The sequence below is a fragment of the Medicago truncatula genome, chromosome 6 (genome assembly GCF_003473485.1).
Source record: "Medicago truncatula cultivar Jemalong A17 chromosome 6, MtrunA17r5.0-ANR, whole genome shotgun sequence".
NCBI classification, from domain to species: Eukaryota; Viridiplantae; Streptophyta; class Magnoliopsida; order Fabales; family Fabaceae; genus Medicago; species Medicago truncatula.
The window spans coordinates 17,024,175-17,045,810 of NC_053047.1; the positions used below are offsets into that span (position 1 = coordinate 17,024,175).

At 36.2% G+C, this 21,636-nt stretch overlaps 2 protein-coding genes across 2 annotated transcripts; both read right to left on the minus strand.

Annotated features, from left to right (window-relative positions):
- Positions 1 to 4,181: 4,181 nt before the first annotated feature.
- LOC112418207 (protein FAR1-RELATED SEQUENCE 5-like) lies at positions 4,182 to 7,419 on the minus strand. Its single transcript, XM_039826964.1, has 3 exons — positions 6,489 to 7,419; positions 5,618 to 5,728; positions 4,182 to 5,536 (listed from the first exon to the last, which is right to left on the minus strand). The coding sequence occupies exons 1-3, from the start codon at positions 7,417 to 7,419 to the stop codon at positions 4,182 to 4,184; spliced, it is 2,397 nt and encodes a 798-aa protein (XP_039682898.1).
- A 9,009-nt stretch (positions 7,420 to 16,428) lies between these two features.
- LOC112422778 (uncharacterized) lies at positions 16,429 to 18,596 on the minus strand. Its single transcript, XM_039826965.1, has 2 exons — positions 18,265 to 18,596; positions 16,429 to 18,196 (listed from the first exon to the last, which is right to left on the minus strand). The coding sequence occupies exons 1-2, from the start codon at positions 18,594 to 18,596 to the stop codon at positions 17,449 to 17,451; spliced, it is 1,080 nt and encodes a 359-aa protein (XP_039682899.1). The 3' UTR covers positions 16,429 to 17,448.
- Positions 18,597 to 21,636: the final 3,040 nt, after the last annotated feature.

Genomic DNA, 21,636 nt, shown 5'->3' on the forward strand with positions numbered 1-21,636 from the left:
ATTCAACATTCTTGGGCCTAAAATAACTGTTAGAACCATATACCGATAATAATTTCATCTAAAACCATTACACCATAAGTATGGTTTTACATATAACACTATCAAAACCATTAAATCATACTTATGGTTTCATTATTTCATACACCTAATTTTGATCAAATTTTAATTAAATTCAACATTCTTGGGCCTAAAATAACTGTTAGAACCATATACCGATAATAATTTCATCTAAAACCATTACACCATAAGTATGGTTTTACATATAACACTATCAAAACCATTAAACCACACTTATGGTTTCAGTATTGCATACACCTAATTTTGATCAAATTTTAATTAAATTCAACATTCTTGGGCCTAAAATAACTGTTAGAACCATATACCGATAATAATTTCATTTAAAACCATTACACCATAAGTATGGTTTTAAATATAACACTATCAAAACCATTAAACCATACTTATGGTTTCAGTATTCCATACACCTAATTTTGATCAAATTTTAATTAAATTCAACATTCTTGGGCCTAAAATAACTGTTAGAACCATATACCGATAATAATTTTATTTAAAACCATTACACCATAAGTATGGTTTTACATATAACACTATCAAAACCATTAAACCATACTTATGGTTTCAGTATTCCATACACCTAATTTTGATCAAATTTTAATTAAATTCAACATTCTTGGGCCTAAAATAACTGTTAGAACCATATACCGATAATAATTTCATCTAAAACCATTACACCATAAGTATGGTTTTACATATAACACTATCAAAACCATTAAATCATACATATGGTTTCAGTATTCCATACACCTAATTTTGATCAAATTTTAATTAAATTCAACATTCTTGGGCCTAAAATAACTGTTAGAACCATATACCGATAATAATTTCATCTAAAACCATTACACCATAAGTATGGTTTTACATATAACACTATCAAAACCATTAAATCATACTTATGGTTTCAGTATTCCATACACCTAATTTTGATCAAATTTTAATTAAATTCAACATTCTTGGGCCTAAAATAACTGTTAGAACCATATACCGATAATAATTTCATCTAAAACCATTACACCATAAGTATGGTTTTACATATAACACTATCAAAACCATTAAACCATACTTATGGTTTCAGTATTCCATACACCTAATTTTGATCAAATTTTAATTAAATTCAACATTCTTGGGCCTAAAATAACTGTTAGAACCATATACCGATAATAATTTCATCTAAAACCATTACACCATAAGTATGGTTTTACATATAACACTATCAAAACCATTAAACCATACTTATGGTTTCAGTATTCCATACACCTAATTTTGATCAAATTTTAATTAAATTCAACATTCTTGGGCCTAAAATAACTGTTAGAACCATACACCTAATTTCATCTAAAACCATACTTATGGTGTAATGGTTTTAGATGAAATTATTATCGGTATATGGTTCTAACAGTTATTTTAGGCCCAAGAATGTTGAATTTAATTAAAATTTGATCAAAATTAGGTGTATGGAATACTGAAACCATAAGTATGGTTTAATGGTTTTGATAGTGTTATATGTAAAACCATACTTATGGTGTAATGTGTAACACCCCGTTTTCCCAACATCAAAATTTCTTTTAAAAAAAAAACATAGCATTTGTCAGAGTAGCATCATAACCAACGGGATATCACATATATCATAATCCAAGACGGTTAAATAATGATTTAACATAATATCTTAAACATTGCAGCGGAATTTAGTTCGTAACCCATAAATCAGTTTTGGCACGCAGGCCTCATCATAATTCTTAAAAGAAATCAGTTCATAATCATAAATAGCATAAAAGTCACGTAATAGAATGAAGCATGCATAATTCAAAAAGCCCCATCCCGTTACGTATCAGAGCGACCTAGACGACACAGTGAAGGCAAGGCCACTCACGACGGAAACAGCTCACTAAGCGCGATCACCTGCACGTTACCCACGGTCGAGGTAACATTCAAACAGAAGGGGTGAGATTTCATAACAGATTAACATTAAACAATGCAATTAAGAATCATAAGTTAACAACATGGTCATTTCATTAATTAACTTTGCATAATTGCTAAACTTTTAACACGTAATCGTATGTCCATTAATTAGGGATAACATAACATAATCAATAAGCACATATCACGTAATCACATATTCAATCATTAACAACAAGGCATCTTAATCATGACAATGCTCCTAGACTCCGTATATGCATGTGGTACCAATCGTCATCATAAGTATTAATATACTTTAATCGTGCGGAGGACAAAGCTCCTATAAAACGTGCGGAGGACAAAACTCCTAATATTCGTGGTGAGGACTAAGCTCAATGATATGCTATGCATGGACTCTTAACAACAAAACATCGTATTCATCGTAATCATGTGCATTCAATAACTTGAAGCGAAACATCATCATTTTCTTATATTCAAAAATAAACATTGCATACTCAGTTAAATAACAGCAGCAGCATAATCAAGTCACATAACAGCAGGGGATATTAACATATCAACATTGATTCAATAGAATCATAATCGTTTCATTATATCTTACATATTGCATAATACATTAATCATGCTCAATTAATATCAATATATCTTAATAGCTTTTCAAACTACATTAAACGTTATCCTTAGGTTTCATTACCAATTAGGGGTCCACTCTTGATCAAATGGTGCGACACAGATCGCACAAACACACAAAAACTACATTCTGGACTTGCTCGCGAGGCGAGAGTTCTTACTCGCCATGGCAAGTACCACTCAATCTCCCAACTAAGGTTGTTCTGGGTTCAATCCTGTTCTAAAATCATTCCTAATCATCTCTAGGTATGTCTAGGCACTTAAAGGCATTCAAGATCCAACTAAAAAGTCGAAAATACAAAATATGACATGCGCTCTGCCTAAGCTCGCGAGGCGAGGAGGGGTTGCTCGCCATGGCGAGCTGCGTTGCACAACTCGCGAGGCGAGGAAACAGGGTTCGCGAGGCGAGCGATGAACTTCATCACTCGCGAGGCGAGGATCATAGCTCGCCGTGGCGAGCGATGAATGTCGCTACGGCCAGGCTTCCTAAAATCACAAAAATCTGTCGATTCACATGGTTCTAAGCTTGATTTTGATTCCAGAATTCATCCTAAACATATTCTAAGGTTATAGGACGGTTCTTTCATCAATCTAAACAAGTTTTACCGTTTATTCTCAAATTTTAGGGTTTTGACCTAATTCCAAAACTTCTCTAAATCAATCCTAACTTTGTCAACTAATCATCAGAATTACAGAGGTTAATGTTACTGAGTTATTAGTCCCACCCTTACCTGGTTATGAAGAAAATCGCAGCCCTCTTGGTCTCTTGCTCCTCTCTAAGCTTTTTCTCCTTTTTCCAAAAGTTTTCACGTACAAAGTGTTTTTCTAAAACTAGGTTTAGCCTTTTTATACCTCTCCTTAATAACTTATCTTATTTCACTTTCTCCCCCCAAACTATCTAAAATATCAAAACAGCCCTCAACTAAATATTTTTCAAATCTTTATTTTATTTAACAATAAAATAAATTCTCTAATCTTATCAAATCCTCCAAAACTCATAACTTATCACGTCATCAATCAAATCATCAAAATCACCACAAATCATCAAAACATATCAAAATCACGCATATATTATATAATTATAATATAATTGCCTAAACTCGATTAAATATCAATTAAACGAAAGTGGGCGTTACATAATGGTTTTAGATGAAATTATTATCGGTATATGGTTCGAACAGTTATTTTAGGCCCAAGAATGTTGAATTTAATTAAAATTTGATCAAAATTAGGTGTATGGAATACTGAAACCATAAGTATGGTTTAATGGTTTTGATAGTGTTATATGTAAAACCAAACTTATGGTGTAATGGTTTTAGATGAAATTAGGCCCAAGGTTCTAATGGTTTTGTAAATAAAAACAAATATGATAAGAATGTTCAATTTAATTAAAATTTCTAAGAATGTTCAAATGGGAAACCAAACTAATTGTCTAATGGTTTTGTAGCAACCTATAATCATCAATACATAACAATAAAGAATGTGAATGTATAATTTCCAATAGATCATATCAAAATATTCCCAGTAAAATCTATTACAAACTTATAACATAAAATCAATCAATCAGTGACCGTTTTTTTTTTTAAAGCTTCATCATCTCTCTTTTGTTTCTTCCGATTTATAAGGAATTTCTGTCTTTCTCTAGCTTTTTCATAATCACTTTTAAGTCGCTTCTTTGACTTAATTGGATTTGGTCTTTCTTTGAACTTTGGTGCTGTGGACTTCACCCCAGTAGATGGTTCACCGACAACAGCTCCTTTTGAAGACTTGGATGATGATGTCACGTAAGATGGGTCTGTATGAATACCTTTAGACAGAAGCAACTCCTCTGCCTTTTTCCCAGCTTCAAGAACACCGTCGAGAAAAATTTGAGATGCCTCCGGATCTGCACAAAAACGTGTAGAAAGCTGAACGGTAACAGCACAAATTTGTTGATATCGTTGTGCTTGAGTGGTGTCTTCAGTGCCAACATTGATGGTAGATTTCAGCTTATCAACAGACAGACGCACATCTCTAGTCCAACGCTTTAAAACATATTGTCCAGGTATTGTCTTCAAAAAATGATACTGCACATAACCACCTAAGAACTCAAAGATCTTCAAAACATGTCGACATAAAAAGCCCCTGTTCTCAAACATACGACATGAACAACTAAAACTTTTGCTTCTAATGTCAACTGTGACAACCCTTTCATCAAGTCGATCATGATCTTCAAAACTTGGGAAAAGGTTTTCTTGAAGTTCTGCATCCAAAACATCAACATTGGAAGGCCCGTCATTATCATTATCAACATCATCATAATTATCATCAACCTTTTCAATTGTGAAAACTTTGAAAAACTTGTTAAAGGCAGACCATTTTGTTTTGTCCTCCTCATGATAGTATTTGAAGGAAAGGTCATACTGCCTGTGAATAAATGCAAAGCAAGTTGGTGTATACTTGTTGACAACGGACCGCATCAGCTGACTATTGGGATAATTATTTTTTGTTCTAGTGTTTTCAGCCTTGAAGTCCAACTCAGCATGATTATCTCTCATTCTCTGAACCATAATGTTGAAATGACTAAAGAATCGAACAAGTGAATGGTCTGGCTGCAGAAATCCACGAAGAAAAGCATTGAAAGACTCACTTAACTGAGTTGTTTTCAGACCAGCTGTAAAATGTGACTTGACCCAAGCTGAAGACCAATGCATACGATTTCCGTAAGTTTGGACAAGCCACCTAAAGTCTAAAGTAGGCCTTCCATTAAAACAATTTTTCATCATCTGATCCCAATTATAGTCGAAATCTGATTCATCGTCTACATTTGAAACCAAATTAGTTAACTCATCGAAAAATGCACTGTTTGCACGAGAGCCAAGATTTTTCTTTGCATTCTCTGCCATGTGCCATGAACAAAGCCCGTGAAAAACACCTGGAAAAATATTCGGAATTGAACACAATAACGCACTAGCCTGGTCTGTATATATAGTCTGTGGTTTCTTATTGGACATACACTTCAAGAATTTTGTAAACAACCAATCAAAAGTAGCTGCTGTCTCATCGTACAATAGCTCAGCACCAAATAAAACACTCTTGCGATGATTGTCAAAACCAATAAAGGCAGCTGAAATAATGACCAATAAATGACCTAAATCAGAATAAAATACAACATACATATAACTTACAATAAATAATGAAACCAACCCTAAATTATAATGCATTTATGCTAGTATGTAATCACAAATTATAAGAAATCACGCCTCAGCAGTGAATAAACTCAATGATAAAACACATAGACACTAAGTATTCTAATAAGTATGTACTAAAGATCGATCACACAAGACAATTTCATTAGTGTTCTATGTAAAAATTTAATTAAAATTTGATCAAAATTAGGGGTATGGAATACTGAAACCATAAGTATGGTTTAATGGTTTTGATAGTGTTATATGTAAAACCATACTTATGGTGTAATGGTTTTAGATGAAGTTATTATCGGTATGTGGTTCTAACAGTTATTTTAGGCCCAAGAATGTTGAATTTAATTAAAATTTGATCAAAATTAGGGGTATGGAATACTGAAACCATAAGTATGGTTTAATGATTTTGATAGTGTTATATGTAAAACCATACTTATGGTGTAATGATTTTAGATGAATTTATTATCGGTATATGGTTAGTATATGATGAATTTAATTTCTGGCTAAGTAAAAATGCCTGCAACTTTATCAATCTTACAGTCAATCTCGGACACTTATGACAGCCACACCTAGATACTAGGAGTTCAAAATGTACTCCTACCTACACTAACCATGCCAGAACAAAATACAACATAATGAAAGTAAACACTAATTAAAAACCTGAGAGAAGTAAAAAATACTAACCTAATGGCCGATATTGATTGTTTGTTCGGTAAGTTGTATCAAAACTGATGACATCACCAAATAGAGAATAATCTAGTTGCATAATTCCATCTGCCCAAAAAATGCTAGCTATGTCTTCTGCAGCATCAACTTGGATATCATAGTAAAAAGATGGTTTCGAGAGAGCTTCATTTCTAAAGAATTCTTGAATTACAGTTGCTTCACCAACCACCATCTCCTTTTGACGAATTGTCATTAGATAGTTCTTTAAGTCTGAAAACCGAAAAGGAAGATTCTCCGTACCTCCAACTCCTTGACCAAGAACTTCATAAGACGTTCTCATCGACATTCCAGCTTTAGAATTTATTAGAGCTAGTTGTCCTTGAACTTCATTTACTTCTCTAAATGATCTCAGGTAACACAAATGCTCTGGTTTATGTAATGGATGACAGTGAGACACATCCCATCTATAAATCTTATACACATTCAAAACTTCATCCAGCTTCAAATATATTCCAGCTTTACAACCGACCCTTTCCTCAGGTTTTTCTTTCACTTTCACAAACTCAATAACCAGTGGACTGTCTGATGTTGACCTGTTGTTAGTATTAAGCAAACTTCCCTTCTTGAAACCTTGTTTGTTACAAACATAACGCACATAATGTACCTTATCTGATTTCTTATTTTGTGAATTAATCTTCGACTTCAACATAGTCCTAATAGAAAATCCAGTGTTATATGCATAATTACCATAAAAATCTTCAATCTCTTTAATAGATTGAAAGACTAAAGACTTCCATGATTCTTCATTGCTAGGGGAGTAACATTGAGTACTATCAGCATGAATCATTGAAGAAGTTTCAACACTCAGTTGTCCACTCTCAGCATGAATCAGTGATGAAGCTTCAACACTCAGTTGTCCACTCTCAGATGAAGTTGATATCAAATCCATTGAAAACAGCAACAAACACTATTAAGAACAAACAACCATTAGATATCATAAATTGAATCTACAATTGAAGCAAAATTGAAGCTAATATGCCAAAACCAATATACTGTGTAAATGGTTTTTTCAAGTTTTACTCTGAAACCATTTTGCTCTGGAAATGGTTTCAGAGTGTTGATTTGAAAATACAACTGAAGCAAAATTGATTCTTATACAAATCGAAAAATGAAGCTTATTGATACAATTGAATCACTAAATTTGAATCACTAAATTGATACTATACTAAGAACCTTAGCAACAAAAGAACATAGATTTGTTCATACAGAACAAAGACTTAAAAAGGAAATATCATCTTAGTTTTGTCTAAGTCATCACTTAGGCTTCTTAATATTCTTTACCATGCTTGATCTTAAATTTACAAATCAAATTTGAGAATACATGTCTCTAAATTGATAACAAACATGTTCAACTATGTTTTTCTGCTCAATTATGTAATGTAGCAAACTAGTAAGTAGACACCACATGGTATGACACAAAAGAATATTAACAAGTTCAGTAATAGAGGATCTTTTCTTCCCACTCTCACAACGAGACAAGACCAAAGAGGAAACAAACTGAGAGAGGATACACATTTTTCATTCAATATACAAAACGATTAACACATCAATGCATGTAAATTTGCAGATTAAGCATTCAAGATCAGAAAAGTAGACAAGGACTGAAAAAACTACAAACAATAACACATCAATGCTCTTATTTTTCAATCTAATATTCCTAAAAGTTTCGCATAAATCTTTGCCTGACTTGAATAATGAGTTATTCACTCTTGTTTATCATCGGCTTAAATTCGATTGTATAGCTATAAATTCCATTTTTCTTGGTTACAAACCAGGAATAAAAGGACTCCTCTTATATGACATCAATGAGAAAGAATTCTATGTTTCAAGTAAAGTACATTTTGAGGAATTAGTGTTTCCTTATAAGCCAAATCATAATGCATCTTAATCTATTCATTTGGAATGCACTTGAGGCAAGAAATTGTAGCCCAAGTTACAGTCAACAAAGTGATTCTGTGCCACCATCTATCTTTGATCCATTCCTTGCTGAACCAAGAAATTCAGCACATTTGATTGATCCTGCTACTTCTGAACAAAGTAACTCAACACATTTGATTGATTCTGCCACTGATTTACATCAGTCTGTCAAACAAGAAGAAAATCTAGAACAATGAGGATACCACTAGTTCACCTCAAAGGAATGCGATGAATAATCTTAGAAGATATAGCAGCCATATAATCATAGCAACAGGATTTTAGTTTTGTCTAAGTCATCACTTTGTTAAATTGTTCCTAATATCAACAGTAGACAAGGACTGAAAAAACTACAAACAATAACTGCTTCAATTGAAGCTGAATTGTTCCTTTCATATCATAAATTGATCCTAATATCAACAATTTGAATCAGTAAATAGATCCTAAGAACAGAAAACAATTAACAAATCCGAATTTTGAATCAAAACCTAAATATAATTTACTGATTACCTCAAAATGCAAGGGTGAAATTCGTGCAAGCTAACCGGAGCGGCGAGAAAGGGTGAATGCCGGTGAAATCAAGCCGGAAAACCACGTCGGAGCAAGAGTAAACGCGAGCAAGAGAGAAACGTTGGAGCAATTGAGTCGGAGCAACGTCGGAGCAGTTGAGTCACGCCGTGACCTAGCCAGAAAACCACGTCGGAGCAAGTTCCAGCGCGAGCAAGAGAGCAACGTCGGAGGAATTGAGTCGGAGCAGTTGAGTCGCCGTGACCTAGCCAGAAAACCACGTCGGAGCAAGGGTCAGGGCAAGCAAGGTAACGTCGGAGCAGTTGAATGCGAAAACGCGTGCGAGCAAGAATGATTTTCTGCAATCAAAGTGTGAGTGTGAGATGTGAGCTGTGAACCGTTAGATTAAGCATGATCTGATGGTTGACAAGTCCTTATGCATGGTGCATAAGTTATGGCTTATGCACCATAACTTTTGCCCTCAAGCATTATAGGACCAAGATGGTTCTCTACTCTCTGCACATAATTGTAACACTAATCATTTAAAATTCAAGTTGGCAAGTTTGTCCCCAATTACATTTGTATTCACCTAAAACTTTTGATTATATTACCAGAAAAGTGTAGCTGAAGTGCAAATGTACCTTCCGCCATTGCCTCACCGTTCCTGACTAAGTGGTTTCAAGCACTGTTTAAGTGGTTAAGATTCATAATGTGAAAATTTAAGGTGTGGGCTTGGACATTTGGAATTTGGTAGCATTTACCATGGTGAATTATAAGTTATAACCTCAATTTATCTACACATAATAGGAAAGAGATATGATATGATAAATAACTGAATAATGACATCATAAGATAGTAATAGGATACACTTATCATTTCCTATGTTTGGCTAACACATGATAAGAAAGATGATAGCATTATTTAATTCTATCATGTGTTTGGTGCACACTTGATATTGACATGATATGATATATATATAGGGGTTTGCTAGAACACACTCACTAGTTTTTATGTGGGAGTGTTTTACCAAAGCTACACCTTAAGGTGTATTTATTAACTTTTTAGTTATTCACTTGCTAAAATACTCCTTCTAAAAAATAAGTGGGTGTATTCTAGTAAATGCCTATAGGATTCACTAAAACACACCAACTTGTTTTTTTTAGAAGGTGTGTTATAGCAACATACACCTTAAGGTGTATTTATTAACTTTTTAGTTATAACTTGTTAAAACACTCCCACATAAAAATTAGTGGGTGTGTTCTAGCAAATCTCATATACATACACACACACACACACACATATATATATATATATGTGTGTGTGTCTTGCGGGGATGACGTTTAATAATATCTTCCCCATTCAAAATATATATATATATATATGTATATTTTTTTTGTCAGGTATTTTAGTGACTAGAATTCACTTTTTTTTAATGTGAGTAAGTGTGGTAGTTTAATAATATTTGCTAATTAAACACTTTTTATAATAAATTTTGCGTCTCCACCAAGGACTTCCACTAGAATATTAATGTTTGATTACACTGTGATTACATGAATTCCTTGAAACGACCCTAGTTCTTCAATTCCTATGCAATCACTCCCCCAATCTTCAAATAACCTTTGAAATTGATGTCTTCGAATCTTCAATCACTTGTGCTACCCTTGAACTTCTTCACTCGAACTTTTCGATGCTCCATTCGACAATTAGATACCTTTGAACACAAGAATTTTATAAAGAACCACCAATATCCTTGGAGGTGGAATGAGATTATTCACTTCACTTTAGAATCTTGATTACTCAATCAATTTTCTTGAATGAACCAACTTGCAATCTCTATAGAACTTTAGCAATATATGACTCAAAGATCAACGTGATTCTAAGAAAAAGTGTTTAATCTTGAAGAATGTACGAACAATGATGTTTGGAAACTTTGGAGAGAATAGATGCAAATGATTCAATTCATTGGGTGTTTTGAGGAAGTGACTATATAAAGAAAAGGCTACCACTTGGGATTTCAATTCATTGGGATTTCCAGATTTTATCTTCAGCTTCCTTAATGTCTGGTTCTTCTATGAACTGAAGACTACCACTTGGGAGCTCTTTGGAGAAATTGATGGGTTCGTCACATTTTGAAGTTTTGGAAGTTGATCCTTCTACATTCATCATGTTTAAAGATTTCAGATGAAGACGGCGAAGAAAAATGATGAACTTTTCTGGAAAAAGGATTTGAAATTTGTAAGGGTTTTGATAAAGTTTTCTGCGAAGAAGAAGAAGGAACAGTGAAAAGAGTAAAAGTTTTTTGAAGGTAGAAAGTTGAAAGATAAAGGCAAGTACCTTTGTTTTATAACCTTTTGATCTGGACAGATGTCAACATCTTACGTTGATAGTTTATTCTTTTTTAATAAAATTGGTAGTTCCCAATGACGGAGAATGTGGCTCACTAGCCATGGTGGGGACACCATAAAGGTTTCTTTGAACTGCTTCTCTAGATTGAGACGTCACGAATTCGATTCCGACTGAAACGGATTATGTTCATAGGAGTCAGAAACATCTTCTTCTCCCTATCGAAAGATGAGTCGAAAATGACGTTTCTGAGGGGCAATTCGTTAGCCAATATTTTTAAAGGCTATCATTAAATGCAGTCAAAGTAAGATGATCTTGCAATCGAGGAAATAAAGAATTGTTCTCTTAGTTTTATCGAAGTTGGACTTGCTGGAGATGCTCGAAGCGCGCGTTTCAGTTCGACAGGCAAAAGTTATCGAAGAGCAGTTTTGTTTTGTCTTGGATAAGGTCATGCCAACGGATATTTGCAAGGCACATTCGAAATTCAAATCAAATGGATAAGTGTTGTTAGTTTACTACAGTTATAGTTTTAAATTCAAATCTAGGTAGTTATTTCTATTTGTATACGTAGTAGTTTTTCCTAAGGAAAACAGGTGACAATCCAATCATATAAAAAACTTACACTCAAATTATCCGCATGGAAGAAAGAAACGAGTGACAAGTTGCAATGTATGAACATGTGTACCAATTTACATTCAATCAATGCAATTTAAGTTCATTTTCTTAAATGTCTTTACAATTTACTTGTTTCTTTTAAGTAATACATTTACTTTTTTTTACTCCAATTTCGATTGGATTCAACTGGTTGAATTCGATTGCTTTTTAATTTCTTTTATTTATCAAGTTCTTCAATAATAACATTAAATTTCTAGAAAATAACAAACACAATATGTCCTTAAGATTTACTGGTTGATCTTGCAAGTAAATATTTTTAAACCAGCGGTTATTTACCAAAAATCAGTGTAAACACCAAAATACACTTTTTGCACTAAAATTCATTAAAATGCACCCAATGATAAATAATCACGCAGAAGCACATAAAAACACATATTAAAACAAGTAAAATAAATCTAGTGTAAATCGGGTTATTACAGTGCCTCTGGCAGCTGTTGATGTAGATGTTGGCGTCAAGGCCAAGTTTAGTGATCTTGTGGTAGATGTTGGTGTTTCTGCTTTGCGAATGATGTGGATGGGTCATGCTATGGAGAAAAAACATAGCGTTTTGGAAGCCGAACACAAAGAGGTTGTTGAGGATGTCGAGATGTGGAAGCACAAGGTTACTAGGATGGAGACGCGTCTGAAAGAAGCTTTGAAAGACAAGATCGCTGCTAAGAAAGAGGTTGGCGAGTTTAAGGAAGCAAAAGAGGTCGTTGAATCAAAAAAAGATGCTGTGAAGGGACAGGTTGGCGAGCTGTAAAATAAATTGGCGAATGCTCAATTAGCTGTGGAGGAAGGAAAAGGCGACCTTGCGCAATACTTTGACGACGACTTTAATCGTGCCAAGGAGCAGGTGTTGCATTTCAACCCAGATGCCAAAGTGGAGGAGCTGGATCCTTTTAAGGTTTTAGTGAATGGGGAATTGGTTGACGAAGAATGAATTTGTGTTATTTAATGTTATGTAATTTAATTTGGCAACCCTGTGCGGTGCCTTCCTGAACTTATTTTGAGGCGATGTTCTAATGTCGTCTTTTGGATATTTAAATGAATCTTTTAATTTATTTACTTGTAGAAATTTTCTTTTTTGAAGATATCAAAGTGTTGTTTTATGTTGGTAAGACTTAGCCTTTTTCAGGTGTTTTGTTGACGGCGGCTTCATATTCTTTGTCGTTGCTTTATGATATTCTTAGGCTTCTATTGCGTTTAAACATTCTTTTCCGAAATTATTTTGATCCTCTTTAGACTTTCTTGTTTTTAGGTCAAATTTTTCCTGCCTTTATGTAGATCACTACAAAATTTCATTGAATTCCTTATTTTCGGAGATTTTGCTTATGGAGAAATTGTTTATCACTTGGTGACTTGTAGTCGTGATTCGCCTTTTTCGTAATTTCTTCTATAAACGTGTCGGAGATTCGCCGATGAACTTTTCTTTGGACGCACCGGCGACTTTATTGTCAGCACGTATTTTTCTGCATCGATGAACTTTTCTTTGGACGCACCGGCGACTTTATTGTCAGCACAGATTTTTCTACGCTGATGAGCTTTTTCTTTGGATGCACCGGCGACTATATTGTCAGCACGGATTTTTCTGCGCAGATGAACTTTTATTTGGACGCACCGGCGACTTTATTATCAGCACGGATTTTTCTGCGCCGATGAACTTTTCTCTAAAGGTTTCTCTTTTCTTTTGTTTCTTCTTTAGGGGTTTGCTGCAAAATGAGAAGGCGTAACATAGAGAAAAATGATACAAGCTTTGTGAAGAAAATAGGGTGCCTCGTTTAAAACCCCTGTCCTTGCTGGGGGAAAGAGTGCTACCCTACCCCTTTTTATTTGATAATCAAAAGTTTCAACTCCTTGCCTATTGGAAGAATTAACATAAAATAAATTAAACAAGAATAGTGACTAAAGAATTCATTTCTTCAATAAATTAAACTTGGAATGAGCTGGTTCCCTGATTTCGTCAATCATGTCCATGATGCACCTGACTCCTATTTCATTGGCTAAAGAATTCATCTTTTACATGAGTTCCTTTGTATAGTTAAGTTTCAAACATTATCAGTTTAGAAAAATTGTTCACATTCAAGTTTCAAACATTATCTATTAAGTTAATGGTTATAATAATTCTTGAGTAACGTTTCAAAGTTGGCTCCTATAAACAATTATAATTTGTACTGTCATGATATTGTAATACTGTAAGATAATGGAATGAATGGATTTCTCATTGATCTGAGTAGAATATATATACAACAATGTGTAACGTTTGGTCAACTATCTAATTATGATATAGCATAATTATAGGAAACTACTTATGACTAATAATAACAAAATATTCTATTCTATCACACCCTCGCAGTCGAAGCGGGAGGTTCACGGACACTTAGACTAGTCCGAAAATCATCAAAGAGAATGCGAGGAAGTCCTTTGGTGAAGATGTCTGCAATTTGATGTCTAGAGGGAACATGAAGGACGCGAGCCTGGCCACGAGCGACCTTTTCCCGAACAAAATGAATGTCCATCTCAATATGCTTAGTGCGCTGATGCTGCACAGGATTACCAGATAGATAGATGGCACTAACATTGTCACAATACACCAAAGTGGCCTCAGGAATAGGAAAATGGAGTTCTAGGAGAAGATTGCGAATCCAACACGATTCGGAAACAACATTTGCAACTCCCCTATATTCGGCTTCAGCACTAGAACGGGAGAGAGTAGGTTGCCTTTTGGAAGACCAAGAAATAAGGTTGTCACCTAGAAAAACACAGTAACCAGATGTAGACCGTCTAGTGTCAGGACATCCACCCCAATCAGCGTCAGTGTAGGAGATCAACTTTGTAATAGGAGATGGTGATAAATGTAATCCAAAATGTAAGGTGCCCTGAACATAGCGCAGAACGCGCTTGAGAGCCAGCATGTGTTCCGTGCGAGGGGCATGCATATGAAGACAAACTTGCTGAACAGCATATGATAAGTCAGGTCGAGTGAAGGTGAGATACTAGAGGGCCCCTGCAAGACTCCGATACAAGGAAGGATCCTCATAAGAAGTGCCGGAGGAGGTGCTGAGTTTCTGCTTGGTGTCAACAGGAGTGGTTGATGGTTTACAAGAAGTCATGCTAGCACGTTCAATGATCTCTGAAGCATAAGTGCTTTGACTGAGAAATATACCATCAAGATGACGAGATACTGCAATACCCAAAAAGTAACTTAGAGGACCCAAATCCTTCATTGCAAACTCAGATATGCTAGGAGGGACATAATGGATTTGCGGAGGACCTGAGTGGAGGTGATGAGAATGATGTCGTCTACATAAAGCAGAATGTAGGCCATGTCTGAACCTTGTCGATATATGAAGAGAGAGTGGTCTGATGTGCTATGGCGAAAGCCAATGGTGGCGACATAGTCAGCAAAGCGTTGGTACCATGCTCTAGGCGCTTTCTTGAGACCATACAAGGACTTCTTTAATCGACAGACATAATTTGGATGATGGAGGTCGCGGAAACCCAATGGCTGATGCATGTAAACAGTCTCATGAAGATCACCATGTAAAAAGGCATTCTGGACATCCAGTTGATGAATGGGCCAGGATTTGGAGAGAGCAATGGTGAGCACTATTCGAATGGTAGTGGGTTTCACCACTGGGCTAAAAGTCTCATCACAATCCACACCTGCAACTTGTGACCTACCATCACCTACAAGACGAGCTTTATAGCGCTCAAAGGAGCCATCAGAATTTTTCTTATGCCTAAAAATCCACATACATCGAATAAGATTAGCATCACAAGGACGAGGAACTAAATCCCACGTCTTATTTCTAATAAGTGCATCAAATTCAGATTGCATTGCGGATTTCCAATTTTGATCGGAGAAGGCTAGTTTGAGGTTTTTAGGTATGGGAGAGATGGTGTGGTCGGAGTGAGAGATGGATAAGTTAAACATCTTGCAGGGTTTTACAATGCCTTTCATGCTACGGGTAGTGATGGTTCGTGTAGGTGGAGGTGGATGCGGTTGGATTGGTGATGATGGGGTAGAGGAAGGTGTAGCTGACGAGCTGGTCGGAGAGGCAGTAGATAGGGACTGTTGGTTTATTGGGGACTGTTGGTTTATTGAAGAGGTTGGTTGATCAATTGTGGTTGTTGGTGTGGATTGGTTGTGTGTGGCTGGTGGTAATACTTGATTTTGCCACTGGTGTATAAGGTAAGGGTGTATGTCATTATCTAGGAAGTGATAAGAGTTCGGCGAGGGGAAATGCATCTTGGTAAAGGGAAATTGAGTTTCATTAAAGATAACATGCCTCGAAATTATTAATTTTCTGTTTGACAAATCATAACACTTGCAACCTCTATGATTCAAGGGATAACCCAAGAAAACACACGGAGTAGAGCGAGGCTATAACTTATGAATGGTGGGTGACGGGAATAAGGGATAACATAGACAACCAAAAACTCTTAGATGTCTGTAAGTGGGATCACGGTGATATAAGAGTTGTGTTGGTGACTGATTTTGAAGTGTTTTACATGGAAGTATGTTTAACATATAAGTTGCCATGTGAAGAGCATGATGCCAAAATGACGGGGGAACAAAAGAATGAGCTAGCATAGTGCGTATCATATTATTAATTGTTCTTATTTTTCGTTCCGCTTTCCCATTTTGTGAGGATGTGTGTGGACAAGAGAAACGAAAAACAAGGCCATGATCAGTGCAATATTTGTGAAAAAGCTCATTATTATATTCACCGCCATTGTCACATTGAAATGTTTTGACTTTTTGCAAAAATTGAGTTTGAATGATTTGAGTAAGTGACTTGAACGTTTCAAACACATGAGATTTTCTGCTAATAGGAAAAGTCCACAAGAAGTTTGTAAAATCATATAAAAATAAGACATAATATTTATGACCAGCAGAACTTAAAATTGGAGACGTCCATAAATCACTATGTAAAATATCAAAAGGCATCAATGTCGTAGTTTGAGAATCAGAAAATGGCAATTTAACATGTTTGCCTAAAACACAAGAGTCGCAAACAACAGAAGAATTAAAAGGTTCACAATATATGAACTTATTTTTGCGAAGTGAATTCAAAACAGACACGCCAGGATGACCAAGACGGCTATGCCAAAGACCGGATGTGAGACCGGTAAAACTGGAAGGAGTGGTAACTGGATAAAGATCTCCACGACTGTCACATCTGAGAAGGGTGATCCCCGTCTGAAAATCAGAGACAGTAAAACCAAAAGGGCCAAAGGAAACAGAAACATTGTTGTCAGTAGTGAGTCGTCTCACAGAAATTAAATTTTTAATAATTTTCGGGGCATGCAGGACATGGTTAAGGTGAAGGGGTTGGTGAGATGCGGTTATTTGTGTGTGTCCGGTGCCGTGAATTGGAATTCCATGGCCACTGCCAACAATAACTTTCTGATTTGAATTACTTACTGGAGAATAAGACGAGAGATTACCTTGTGATGCGGCCGTGTGAGATGTTGCGCCAGTATCCATGTACCACTATTTATCAGGAGTGTGAAGTGACATGGTGTGCATTGTTGTCTCAATGTCTGTCGGTATCTGAGATGAAGTAGAGGCTGCATACACCTGAGGACGCTGTCCTAGAATGCCTGGCTGCTTAGGAGGACCGGTAGGACGTGTCCATTGAGACGTGGGATACGGACACGGAGGCATAGCCCATGGTGGTGGAGTCCAACCCCATTGTTGCCAGGATGGATACTGTTGTTGCTGCTGCCAAGGAGGAGCGGACCAAGGTGAGGGCGCGTTGGAAGCTCCAGACTGAGGTGAACTGCGGTTACCACGTCCCCCTCCGCGACCCTGATTGCCACGGGAACGAGAACGGTTGCTGGGGCGGCGGTTGCCACGTTGAGAAGTGTCTTCAGCAGGTTTCGGTTGACTGGTGTGCATGGCAGCATGAGAGCCTGTGTTTGCCATTTTAACCATACCGGCTTCTTCCAAAGTGAGCATGGAGCGAGCCTGATAGAATGCAGGAAGAGGATTACTCTGGCGAATCAAGGTGGCAACACTACGGTAAGCTTCCGGAAGACCCGATATCAGTTGAAGAACCAGACGATGATTGTTGACAGGAGAGCCGACATTTCTCAACTGGTCAGAAAGCATCTTAAGACGCTGACAGTAAGCAGAGACGTTGGGAAAATCCTCCATGCGAGTGCTGGAGAACTCTTGCTCAAGAGTAACAGCAAGAGCATTTTGATTATCCTGAAAAATGTCTTCCAAACGATTCCATCTATTGCAGTGGAGTTGGGTTCCAAAATAGTGGTCAACAAATCAGTGGAAATAGTGGAATAAATCCACTGTAGAACGGTGGCATCAAGAGTGGTCCATTGTTCATATTCGTTGTCAGTAGGGGCTGGTGGTGTTGTTCCTGTAGATGGGACAATGTGATGCAGGACTCGATGTGAGCGAGCATGAATGCGGAAAAGTTCAGCCCATGTTCCATATTGATCTTTTTCCATCTCAAGAATAATAGGAATGTGGTTCCTAATATTGGAGACGGCAAGGGCGGGATGGAACTCCGTTTTGGAACCTCGGTGCTTGGTGAGTGTGGGCTGGACGGAATCACCATTAGCAGCGGCGGATTTACGGGTCTCTGTGTCACTGTGTTCTGAATGGTCAGAATCAGACATGGCACTGTTGATGGCAGAGAAATGGTGGAGAAGAACAGGCGTGGTTGAAGAGCAGGAAGCAGAAAACGGGATCGGAATCGCGTGGGCCCTTGTGCACGGTGGTGTGCGACGGCGACGGTGCGAACAGAGGCAGGAGGGGATCGCGTGTTCTGCAGCGGCGGTACAGAGGACGGTAGTCCTGATGTGCGGCAAGCTTCAAGGTGGAAGAAGAGGCTTGCGGCGACAGAATCAAGGTGGGAGAGGAAGAAACGCGTTTCTGCGTTTTGCTTCTGGCTTCCTTCTTCTTTTTATTTTTTTTTATTTTTTTATTTTAAAGAGAGGGATCGGTTAGGATTGATACCATGTTGAAATTTGGGGTCTAACTCATCCTTACAAAACCGGCTTGTAAAGTGAGGATTGCCTCCTCTTTATAAATTCTTCCCAAGAGTCTTGTCTATCCGATGTGGGACTTGGGTTTTTCCCAATACACCCCCCTCACGCCCAACACTCTTTTTGGGCTTGGTGCATGAATAGGTTTAGGCGGCCCTTGAATTCGACAAGTTCTGATACCATGTAAGATAATGGAATGAATGGATTTCTCATTGATCTGAGTAGAATATATATACAACAATGTGTAACGTTTGGTCAACTATCTAATTATGATACAGCATAATTATAGGAAACTACTTATGACTAATAATAACAAAATATTCTATTCTATCAAATACTAAAACACATATTACAAGTTATTAAGGTACATGACAGTAAGGAAGAAATTATGCAAATGATTAAGCTATGTTAATTCATAAGTTCTCAATAACGAAAATCATATCTTCATAAATTGTTTTTTCATAAACTCCTTTGACAAACTTATGAATAATACATAAAAATTAATTTATTTACATAAACTGTTAATTTTCATGAGCTCAAAACTATGTCAATCCAAACGGACCCTTAGTATTGGGAATTGCTAACTTTGATCAACCTAAAAACAGGAAGGTCTAAATAAACACAAATGTATACAAATATATTTCATTAGTTCCTTTGTTTCATAAAAGAAGTTTTTTTTTTTTATGGAAAAATAAATTCAAAATTACATATTTGTCCTTGAGTGAAGGTATCACACAGAATTGCAAGGAGAATAAAGTTGATATACTTCCAAACAAGTTCATCACATAAAATTTGCTTCATCTCCCCCAACTACTATCCCTCATCTGTCATGCCTTCAACTCCAGCTCCATTGTGGCGTGTAGTTCTTGGTTTGTGTGCATTCATCATGTGTCATTGTGCTCGCGATTTTCGGATATCAAACCATTAATTGATTTGAATCGTCAATCTTTGAACTCTCGATTTTTATTCGTGGGAAGGGAAAAAATGAGTAAAAACCCTTTTCGAGACTTTGAATTCGGGGGTTGGTTATGCGAAGGGAAGGTGCTAGCACCCTAAGCATCTACGGTATCCCGTAGGAACCTCTTACCTAGATTATCTTGTGCTAAATTCATTGCTTATTTGAAAATTATTACCTAAAAATCTAAGTGAAAGAATGGAGGGAGAAGAAGTATGTTTTTGGTTATTTTTATTTGATTTGGAAGGACAAGTCCTCTGCCTACGTACCCTTTTGGGAAAGGGATCAAAACCGACGTAGTTCCACTCAAAAATTTCTTTGGTGGGTTAGATTGATTTTAAGATTTTTGAAAATGGGTTTTAAGAAGAGAAAGAGGCCTCAAGGCATGAGATAAAAGAAACAAGTGAGGTTGATTGATTTTAAAGTTTAAAAATAGTTGAAGTTGAATTAAGATTGATTGAGAATTTGATTAAGAAAATAAAGAGAAAATTTTGTTAAGAAAATGATTTTTTGAATTTGACATGTTTAGTTTTTTTTGATAAAAAGGTTTTTTCTAAACTAACGGTAAGTTAACGTAACGACGTACAAGAAATAAAATTACATCAAATCCCTATTTATACACACTAAGTCAATGACAAAATAAAATGATGAGAAAGTTAAATGTGCATGCTATGATTCAAAACAAAGATTAAATCGTTAGTAATCATAAGGAATATTGTGATGAATTAGACATGAGAAATAATAAGCAAGAAATTAAGAATAGACATATGAAAATAACAAGTAACAATTAAAATCACCATATAAAGACACAATAAAACAACAATTGAAAGCAAGTGAAGAAATGAGCAAAAAATTAAAAGAAAACTAGTATGATGAATTTTTGAAAATTAGAGAAAATTAAGATGATAAGAACAATATTTTTTGGAATTTTTTAAAAGCATTAAAATGTCAAAAAAGTGTTAAAAGTATTTAAAATGATAAAGAACAATTAAAAGAAAGAGATTGGCTCAGCAGGATACAATCTGGACCGTTGGATGAATCCAGAGGTCCAGATCTGAATCCCAAGATCTCATCACGGCCACTGGATCAAATGATCCAAGGGTTAAGCAAACATCACAAAATAGAGAAACAACTCAGGAAGCACAGTGACCGTCAGATCCAAGATCTGACGGTTCAAACAGAAATCAACACAGTAGTCCTCAAAAAGGGAACAAGCACTTAACACATACAAGATGCATCATCGGCCGTTAGATCTACAATCTAACAGCCTAGCTTCAAAGGCGTACAGGAAAGATAAACAGCGGTGCACACAAGATACGGAGGGAGTATAAATTGATGGAGACAATAAAAAACAAACACAAATCCAAATCACTTCTCTCTCTAAGTTTAACTTAGAGAGAGAAGCTCTCAACTCTTTCTAAAAGAAACAACGCCCCCTTTCTTCTTCTTCTCCAGTGAGCAAAAATTTTCCGGCGCGGTTGCCGGTGGTGGCGCCACCGCGCCGGAGTTTCAAACTCTTCCGATTCAAAAACTTTTTACATTTTTAAACATCCTTTTTCCTCTAGGTTACGAAAATCAACTTAGTTTTTAAAGAAAATGTTTGAAAAATGCTAGATCTGGACTTAAAGAAAACGAAGGAAGAACTTTCTACCTCTTCCTCTGTCTCTGCTTCCGATCTGTTCCTTTTCCGATTCGGTTTTGTTCCTTCTTCTCTTT